We start from the raw sequence: 10,698 nt of genomic DNA on the forward strand, positions 1-10,698 counted from the left end.
AAAAGTATCGGCATTATTTACAGGTTATCATCTTTTGTTCCCCAAAATATTCTCCGGGTTTTGTACTGTTCTTTGATCCTTCCCTACCTGAATTATTGCAACTTGGTCTGGTCCAACACTTACCCTTCCCATCTTAATAAACTGTTACTCCTTCAGAAGAAAGCCGTTCGAATTATGTCAGGTGCACCTCCGCGAGCCCACACCGATCATTTATTTTCCTCCCTTTTTCTTATAAAAATTCATGACATTAATCATCTTCAGCAATGCGCTTTTATTTTTTCATGGGTAAATTTCTCTCTCCCCCTCAATTCAAATCATTACTTAATTTTTAATTTTGATTATCATAGTCATTTTACCTGCTCTTCAAATCATCTTCATATTCTCTTTCATAGAACCATTTCTTTCCAGCACAATATTCAATATACTGGTCCTAAGCTATGGAATAATCTCCCTCACTCCATTTATAATTCCTACTCTAAAAAACCTTCTGTTCTAGACTGAAAAAACATCTCTTATCAAGTTATGTATAATTTTCTCCTTTTACCCATTCTCGATCTTCATTACTAACTCGTTACATTTTGTTTTTGTCCCATAATTGTAAAAGAAAAAAAAATTGCATTTCTGAGCATCTTTGTGTTGTCTGCGTTGTCTGTCTTGTCTCCTGTTTGTTTCCTGTCCTGTTTTGGCTTTGGTTTTTATGTGTGTTTATTTTCAGGGTAGCCCTACACAAGCTCTGCTTTCTGGGTTTCGCCCCTCTAACTTGGCTACTTATTATTTTATGTATGCATTATTATTACTTTTGAGAAATATATGTTCTCTTGAACCTCGCCCACCATGCGTAAATTTAAAATGCATACAGTATATAAATTTGTATTTCTTGTAATCATATTTTTAAAAATTTTTTTAATATTAGTTCCGGAGAGCGTAGAAAATATTGCCATCCAGGGATCAACATTGGTGTGGGACAGACCTCGACCTTTGACCTGTGACATTTTAAATTACCATATTAATTTAAGTTTGATTGAAAAGGATCAGTGTCAACAAGTTTATAGAAATGAAAATTTTAATACAGAAGATGCTGAAGTAAATTTATTAGAATTGGAACCATATTCAACATATCGAGTCAATATCAGCACTGAAACAGATGCAGGACTTGGTCCAGAAACTACTCATGAATTTGTAACTCCTGAAAAAGGTAAAGAATTGAGAGTGATTGAATAGAACACAATAAATTGTTGTTGACACCCATAAGATTTGATATGATGCAAGCCCATAATTACTGTGCAGTAGGTGGACTTCTATTTTCAAGCAAAAAGAAGAAACACACATTTTCAAGATGAAAATCACCATTTGTATAGTAGAATGAGGGCAGCCTCTGGTCAAACAATCTTCCATGGGTCCTGCTAGGGGACGTAGTTACCCCCTTTGACTTCTGATTCTCCTAGAAGATGATAGTTATATATTTTTTTTAAAATATATTAATAATTCATTATATAGTTCCTAAACGTGGTCCAATAGAAATTAACATCACCGCTGTGTCAGCCACAGGAGCCAGCTTTGCATGGTCTGAAATAGAATGTGGCTATAAAAGAGGTCTCATCAGAGGCTACAAATTCAGCTTGCAAAATGCAGATGGCCAAGAACTTATCACTAGTGAGACAAGTGAGCGTCAGTGGGAAGTTGACAACCTTATTCCATTTACTGAATACATTTTCAGTGTAAAAGGTTTCAATTCCAAGGGTGATGGAGAAAGCAAAGAATTAAGTATAACAACGAATGAGTCAAGTAAGAACGTTTTTCACTTATGCTTAGCTATATAAATATTGTTTTTTGTTATATACAGTATATGCATATAATTTTATCAATACTATGGCCGAGAGCTTTTCCATCTCATTCACCTTTTAATGTGCAAATGACAAATATATTAGCACTGATTTCTGATTGAAGCTGCATTTAAGTTGATATTGTGGTATATTGTTAATGTGTTTTGCGAATGTGGTGTTGGTATATAGCCATTACATATTGTAGTCACACATAGTTTAAGATTAATAGATAAGTTTTGATTTTAAATAGTCTCGCTTTCACACGGGACCACTTTTAAAACTAACCTCTTTTGGCCTTGTCACTTGCTTTACCAGCATAAGCTAAGTTTGGTATTTAAAAAGCATAATATACTATATTATAAGAAAGTATAATACATACTCCAAGTATTGAAATGCACGCCATTGTGTTGGGATTCAATATTTCGACATTAATTATGTCATCATCAGGAATGATAATATTATATTATATTATGCTTTATTTTAATAAGCATGTGTACAATTGATTGAGTTGGCAACAATAAACATATAATGACATAGGCCTACTGATTGTTTATCTAAAGTTATGATCTTAACAATAGCATTGTATAGAAGATCGATTGGAATGAAGATTTATGAATATTCATGATATGCAAATGAGGGTGTAAGTTTAACTGAATGTCCAGTTAACTGCATCTTTATGACAATTTGTGTTATTGTTGTGATATTCTGGGTACTCTTTTACCCTTCACCCTTGCCTGTCATGACTCACAACCCATTTATATCTCTCTTCTGGAATTGGATGGTTTACCATGTTCATTCCACAAATTCTTTTTGGCCAACATATCAAGTTTAGCACAGGACGATTGAACATGGGAATGGAAAAATGTATGAACAAGAAAGAAAGTATACTCAGGCCTGTAACCAGGTTCATGGGAAGGAGGTTTCTATAGGACAAGTTTAATTCAAAAGTGTTTAATAAACAAAGTTATGATAAAATACTACTACAGTAGTAACTTGTCAAGAAGGGGGTTAGGCCAAACCCCCAAAACCTCCTTGGTGACGGGCATACTTGCCACAGATCTGTATTATTTAGATCTTCTCTACAGATAATAGTAAATTCATGCTCGAAAATAATAGGAATTCCATTACGCAGTCTCTCATCCTTCTGACAGACAAATTTTAGGTACAATAGAACATGCCCTTTATTATGAATTTGAACTTCTGCCACATTGTCTCCGATATTGGAGTCCTGTGAGTATGTGTAGGACGAAACGGAAATTAAATTCTTTTGTCACAACTGGTGTAAGGCTATTAAATAAAAGTAGATAAAAATAGCTTTGTTGATTTACATGTTATATAAATGGGTTTCTTAAGTAGATTTTTAGTTTTTATTCCGTTGTTATTTACTGTTATTCAGTCCTGTTTGAAATTTCCCCAGGTGGGATAAATAAAGAATTTTTTGAAATTTTAGTTCCACACTCACCCAAAATTCTACTAAACATCTGTTTTTGAATCGATAAGAGAATTCTACTCAACATTCATAGATATGCGTATGATTTTTGAAGTTTATGATGTATGAGTCTTGAGTGAGATCCTCTGAATTTAATGCAGTTTATGTGTGAGAGTTCAGTATTGACATGTAAAAGAAATTGAGAAAAATGTACTATGTTGTTTGTATGTTTTGGCATTTTTAAATTTTACGGGTTATCCTTGCCCTCCTTGAGTTGAGAATTGAATAAAATACACTGTTTTTACGCTTCTTTGACACGGTAAGTCAAATCTTAATTAGACTAGGCAAGAATTTTACCAACACTACCTGCCATATATCTTCATATTATTTAAATGGCGCTTAAACTGTATGCAGTTCATCTACTGAAACATGATTGGTTAAGCGCCAGCATCAAGTTAACATCAAAAAAATTTTACAATCAAAATTAGCGGGAGGAGATGTGCCACCTGTAAATCCACATCTGGGGCTTTTTTTTTTTTTGGAAAAAGTAAGGTGCGCTGCGTATGCCTCCCTCAATCTGCCCCTCGGCACTGACACTGACATGTAGATCAACTAGTAATGAAAGTTACTAAACTTATTAGGAATAATTTTGTTGCAGTACTTGCTCTTATTTATGTATATATTTTGTATTTATTTTCCACAAATATAATATTTGATTAATAATGATATAATTTATTTACTATTTTAAACTTTAGCACCATCAGTACCTTGTAACCTGATAGCGATAGTAATTCTTTGTGTTGTCATCCTGGTCATGTTTCCACCATTCATCTTCTTTTGCAGGTGATTTTTTTGTATATGTACAATATCTGAAATTTATTGCTCTTCTACTCTAATGACAATTATTATTATTATTATTATTATTACTATTATTATTATTATTATTATTATTGTTGTTGTTTATTATCAACATTTTTATCATTATTATCATTATAATTATTATTATTATTATTACAGTATAATTATTATCCACCTTCCATCGTCCATCATTTTTTATTGTTATAATTAGTTTAATTGAAAAAAACACTTTTAAAACGTAAACTGTTTATAATTACACATACAAAAAATCATTTAATTTACGGCAGTATGCTGTGAAAATCATTTTTCCATGATATAGTATTTCAGTTTCTAGCCTCTTCATAAAAATATTATATTATGCATATTATGCAACTTTGCTTAAATAAAAGGTGATTTTGAAATATTATTTTGGTGCTATGCTGAAGTTATTAAACTAATTTAAAGGGTGCCCCTTTCTATGTATGAAACTGTACAAATTAAATCAGCTTCATCTGTTAAAAAATATTGGTTTTGTATTAGATCAGTCTGTAACATTTGACCAGCACATTAGTTGTATTCGCAAATCTACCGATTAATTTCTACTACACTTTGTTATTGCAGTTATCTTCTCTTTGTTCTGTTCACCTCTCCCCTTTACCGGTTTTCTTAAGTTGTTTGTTTGTTGTTGACCAACTTAATATAGGTGTTCCGCACCTGTTTGGTCTTTTCTTTATTATTTTGATTTGAATGTTTTGTACTTTAGTTTGTCTTGGCTAAAATAAAAATAAAAATTCTGCTACCGGCATATGTACTTTAACCCTGAGACCATATTAGTCCCGTACTTAAAACCGTCCATTGGCTGTCCCATAAACATTTAAGACACTTTTATTTCTCCAACCATCATATCTGCATCTCATCATCTCCGCTCCGCAATTATTATTATTATTATTATTATTATTATTATTATTATTAAATAGATACAATCAACACTAGAAACATTAGAACTGTCATTACATAAAGTAATTTTTATGAAAATTTTATAACATTTTTGTTATATTACGACATTTTGTTTTTGTTAATAATTTAGATTCTATTACTCTCAGAAGAACAAGAAGGTGAAGCATCCCACGATGATAAGTATGACTGATTATGATGGTGTTAAATTACCTGAAACAACAAAAAGAAGTAATACAAAGAATGAAAACACATTGTCAAACATTGGTGGTCAGAATGGTGGTGGTGATGGTGTTGCTACTGGTGATGCTGCAGCGGATGATTCAGCTTACGAAGAGCCACACACATACATGACAGTAGACTCAGCATATACTAACTTGCAGAAGAAGTCTATTAATGTCACTCATTAAGGTATGCAAACTGAAAAGATGTATTGTTTCAAGATGATTATTATAAAAACTTGAAAAATTGAATTCAATATTTAGATTGCTTACTTTACATAATATAGTAGCTTAGTGCATATCAATTTAAAGTTAGAAATGAGAAAAAGTGCATTCGTAAATTAAATGGCATAGACCTATACACAGTTACTGTATCCTCCTGCACATCAGGTGTTTAGCCAGAAAAACGAAATAGTCTATCCAAAATATATGCTTTAGTTTAATGCAACATTTGATAGATTCGAAGAATATAAAGAATTTACTAATGTAGAGAAGGCCCAATAGGCTAGGCCGACCTTAGTAGGCCAAGCCTTCCAAGCCGTCACGGAAAAAGTGGCCGTCCTAAATAATTACTGGCCATCCAAAAGACGGCCGGATGGCTTGCTGGCTAAGTTATTGCTGTACATATACGGTAATATGAAAACATTTTGATCAGTGGTAGTACAGTGACTACTACATGCTTTATCTAACAATCTGGCAATTTTTACTGTATTATGTAACCACAAATGAGTAATTCAAAATATGGTTTGCTTTTCAAAGGTTTTGTAGTTTCATTTGTAGTTAAAAAAAAAAAAAGAAGTACCTTGGATACTTTGCATTACATTAAAGATGAACTTTTTAGAATATAAAGAAAGGGTCAACCAGGGTCTGATACAGTGGCTTCCTGATTTATATAAAAACAATTTATATAAAGACAACTTAATCAACTAGAATATCATTTACTTGAAATTAATTTGATATGGTAGAAATATTTATGATAAAAATCTTTGTTTTCTTTTTTGATAATTTAAGTCCTATTGTTGTCAGAAGGTAATGGACATGAAGATCATAGTTTACCCTTCTTGGTAGAATAGCACACCAATTAAGTTGGTCACTGTGACAATAACTTGTATACATGTTTTTATTTTCCACTTTCTTGTGTGTGTTTTGTATATAAAAAAGCAAAATTCGGCCTATTTTAGTTGCCACTTTAGGCCCGTTGTCACCTGTCCCTTTGCCACATAGGCTCGTTGCCAACCAGCCTTTTGCCACCTCTGGGTAATGGTGCGATTATACTGATTTCTAAACGGATTTGTTATTTCAGATGCATATATTTTTATATTTTTGTATTTGGATGGTGACGTTAGTCCTAATTAATACTGTAACAAAAATTGTAATAAATGTAGTGGTGTTTAGTTTTATTAATATTATGTTGTTTACTAATTATATATTAAACTGAGACCACTGTACACATGTATAGTTGTCACAGATATTAAAACCTCACATAAGCCCAAGAGGGTTATATATTATAGTTATCTAGTTTTATTATTCCGGTATAAAAAATAAACCTCAGATAAACCACAGATAACAATGGCCGGTGATTTTACACACAAAAAAAAATAATTTTTTTGTTTGTGGATGGCAGCCTGTTATGTGTGTAATGGTGGTTATTTCAAAAACATTATTAATTAACCTTAATTGAAGATTATCCCACTTATTGGGTTTAAGAATGATCTATTATTATATTTTCTCATGAAAAATAATGTCCATAATAAACTTTAGGAAATATTTTGGTAGATCTAGATAAAACTAATTAATCTCTTATCTTTAGTGTGAAAATAGAAAGACTATTGGGCTAGTAATTAATGATCATGGATAAGCTAATTAGTTAGTTAATTAGCTTGAATGTAAAAGTTTATTTCATTCCGACTGTTTATACCGTGACTTCGACAAGGGCTTCATCTGCTATATCTTTCTTTTTTGTTTTAGCCGTAAGTCACTATATAAATTTAATTATTAATATTATAATTTATTATCATTTTCATAGTTGTTGTTGCTGTGGTTATTATTCATATTCATAAAAGTGATTGTACTGTAATTTGTTAATTTTTTCAGATTTTTTTTTCTTTATCTGCTGTATCTTTCAAATATTTGTATTGTTTATATTACCCTTGTTTTAAAGTGTTTTGCCTATTTCGTTTCCAATGGTTTGTAATTCGTTCCTTATTTGTTGTTTATATTAAAGACGAACTAAGTCAAATGAAGTGTTAATAATTACTGTATAATACTTTAACATGAAATAGCTATATTTATATACACTCGCTAAGGTTAGGTATGGTACACTATAACTATATCCGAGATTAAACATATGAATATAATTGCAGTTTTCTGAATAACAATTTAATGCATTTCATTTAAGATGAATTGTGACAAAATTAAGTAGTACATTAGTTGTATAGAGGTAGGTACTATATATGTATTTTGTACACATTGTTATTAGTTTCGATTAAATAGGCCTTTCAAATTCCTAAATTGCCATCATTAGGTCCACTTTAACATTCTTTTTTAGAAGAAATTTCTGTCGGGGAAATTCGTGGCTGCATATATTTGGCTTACTAACATGAATTATTAGGAGAACTCATTTTATTTGTTAAATTACTTCTGCTACACAGTCTTTTTTATATGTACTTATCTAGTATGATAGCCTATATGTCATTGCTATTTAGTTAATTAATTATTTACTTGTTTTGTATTTGTTTTTTTATATCTTTTGTATCTGCAATTTGTAGCCTTGGATGTTCCTCTTCGCAATATTTTTATTTATATGTACAGTATCCTTTTTAAGACATCCTGTAATTGGCCTTTTGCTGTTGGATGATGTTGGAAATAAAATAAAAATAAAATAAAAATAGTATGATAGCCTATTTTTCATTGTATGTGTATTGAATATTTTGACGGAATATATTTCATATGATTGAGTAGTACAAGTGTGCTTTTTAGTTTTCAAATGTTGTTAAGCGGGGGCGGGGGAGTAATTTAAAAAAAAAATAACAGTGACAGAAAAACAATGCAGGATGAAAATGTTCACATGAGATCACACTAAAATGTGTATAAGAGACAGGTGCGATTATACTGATTTCTAAACGGATTTGTTATTTCAGATGCATATATTTTTATATTTTTGTATTTGGATGGTGACGTTAGTCCTAATTAATACTGTAACAAAAATTGTAATAAATGTAGTGGTGTTTAGTTTTATTAATATTATGTTGTTTACTAATTATATATTAAACTGAGACCACTGTACACATGTATAGTTGTCTCAGGTATTAAAACCTCACATAAGCCCAAGAGGGTTATATTGTAGTTCTCTAGTTTTATTATTCCGGTATAAAAAATAAACCTCAGAACCGCAGATAACAATGGCCGGTGATTTTACAAAAAAAAAAAAAAATTTTTTTGTTTGTGGATGGCAGCCTGTTATGTGTGTAATGGTGGTTATTTCAAAAACATTATTAATTAACCTTAATTGAAGATTATCCCACTTATTGGGTTTAAGAATGATCTATTATTATATTTTCTCATGAAAAATAATGTCCATATAAACTTTAGGAAATATTTTGGTAGATCTAGATAAAACTAATTAATCTCTTATCTTTAGTGTGAAAATAGAAAGATTATTGGGCTAGTAATTAATGATTATGAATAAGCTAATTAGTTAGTTTATTAGCTTGAATGTAAAAGTTTATTTCATTCCGACTGTTTATACCGTGACTTCGACAAGGGCTTGTTCAGGATATTGGGTTGTCACACCATGGTCATACGTTCCACATTTCAGAGTGCTACTGTACATAATCATATATTTTGCATATCACTACACCTGATGAAGCCATGCATAGACTGCTGGTGAAAGCTTGTGTACTAAATAATTCAAGTTAGTATGAAGTTGTATGTCCAATGTTTTTATTTCATATTTTACTTAATATCTTGAACAAGGCCGGGTGGCCAAAATGTTGGGTGGCTATGAGCCAGGTGGAAACAGGCCTAGAGCAGACTAGTTATACAACGTTTTAATCATTATTAAGCACTTTGGGCCATTCTTAGCGTAAGTCACTATATAAATTTATTATTAATATTATTATAAATTATTATTATCATTTTCATAGTTGTTGTTGCTCTGGTTTTTATTCATAGTCATTAAAGTGATATTGGACTGTAATTTGTTAATTTTTTTCAGAATTTTTTTTATGTACATTTTCTTTATTCTTCATCTGCTATATCTTTCAATTTCGTTCTCGCCGTAAGTCACTATATAAATTTTATTATTAATATTATAAGTTATTATCATTTTCATAGTTGTTGTTGCTATGGTTATTATTCATATTCATAAAAGTGATTGTACTGTAATTTGTTAATTTTTTCAGAATTTTTTTTTAAGTACATTTTTTTTTCTTTATCTGCTGTATCTTTCAAATATTTGTATTGTTTATGTTACCCTTGTTTTAAAGTGTTTTGCCTATTTCGTTGCCAAGGGTTTGTAATTCGTTCCTTTTTTGTTGTTTATATTAAAGACGAACTAAGTCAAATGAAGTGTTAATAATACTGTATAATACTTTAACATGAAATAGCTATATTTATATACACTCGCTAAGGTTAGGTATGGTACACTATAACTATATCCGAGATTAAACATATGAATATAATTGCAGTTTTCTGAATAATAATTTAATGCATTTCATTTAAGATGAATTGTGACAAAATTAAGTATTACATTAGTTGTATAGAGGTAGGTACTATATATGTATTTTGTACACATTGTTATTAGTTTCGATTAAATAGGCCTTTCAAATTCCTAAATTGCCATCATTAGGTCCACTTTAACATTCTTTTTTAGAAGAAATTTCTGTCGGGGAAATTCGTGGCTGCATATATTTGGCTTACTAACATGAATTATTAGGAGAACTCATTTTATTTGTTAAATTACTTCTGCTACACAGTCTTTTTTATATGTACTTATCTAGTATGATAGCCTATATGTCATTGCTATTTAGTTAATTAATTATTTACTTGTTTTGTATTTGTTTTTTTGTATCTGCAATTTGTAGCCTTGGATGTTCCTCTTCGCAATATTTTTATTTATATGTACAGTATCCTTTTTAAGACATCCTGTAATCCTCACATTAGATCACACTAAAACGACAGAAATTTCTTCTAAAAAAGAATGTTAAAGTGGACCTAATGATGGCAATTTAGGCCTTTTGCTGTTGGATGATGTTGGAAATAAAATAAAATAAAAATAGTATGATAGCCTATTTTTTATTGTATGTGTATTGAATATTTTGACGGAATATATTTCATATGATTGAGTAGTACAAGTGTGCTTTTTAGTTTTCAAATGTTGTTAAGCGGGGGCGGGGGAGTAATTAAAAAAAAAATAACAGTGACAGAAAAAAAA

At 30.6% G+C, this 10,698-nt stretch overlaps 1 protein-coding gene across 2 annotated transcripts; it reads left to right on the plus strand.

Moving 5' to 3' along the window:
* Positions 1–38: 38 nt before the first annotated feature.
* Positions 39–10,547, plus strand: LOC117112945 (receptor-type tyrosine-protein phosphatase F-like). 2 transcript variants are annotated; one of them, XR_004446114.1, is made up of 5 exons: positions 39–1,195; positions 1,498–1,785; positions 4,008–4,095; positions 5,177–6,527; positions 8,365–10,547. XR_004446114.1 is itself a non-coding variant. In XM_033256164.1 (4 exons), exons 1-4 carry the CDS (start codon positions 835–837, stop codon positions 5,451–5,453), a joined length of 1,014 nt encoding a protein of 337 aa, XP_033112055.1. In that variant the 5' UTR covers positions 39–834; the 3' UTR covers positions 5,454–8,157. The 2 variants fall into 2 exon arrangements, 1 of the variants encoding a protein (XP_033112055.1); XM_033256164.1 differs by lacking the exon at positions 8,365–10,547 and having other exon boundaries at positions 5,177–8,157.
* The last annotated feature ends 151 nt before the right edge of the window (positions 10,548–10,698 follow it).

This window comes from Anneissia japonica, unplaced genomic scaffold, assembly GCF_011630105.1.
Source record: "Anneissia japonica isolate Jap-2015-1 unplaced genomic scaffold, ASM1163010v1 scaffold25790_len46943_cov130, whole genome shotgun sequence".
NCBI lineage: Eukaryota > Metazoa > Echinodermata > Crinoidea > Comatulida > Comatulidae > Anneissia > Anneissia japonica.

Coding starts and splice junctions, on each gene's coding strand:
- LOC117112945 (XM_033256164.1), top strand. CDS start 835: ATGCGTAAATTTAAAATGCATACAGTATATAAATTTGTATTTCTTGTA. Junction 1,196..1,497: donor ATTTGTAACTCCTGAAAAAG/GTAAAGAATTGA, acceptor TTCATTATATAG/TTCCTAAACGTGGTCCAATA. Junction 4,096..5,176: donor CCATTCATCTTCTTTTGCAG/GTGATTTTTTTG, acceptor TTAATAATTTAG/ATTCTATTACTCTCAGAAGA.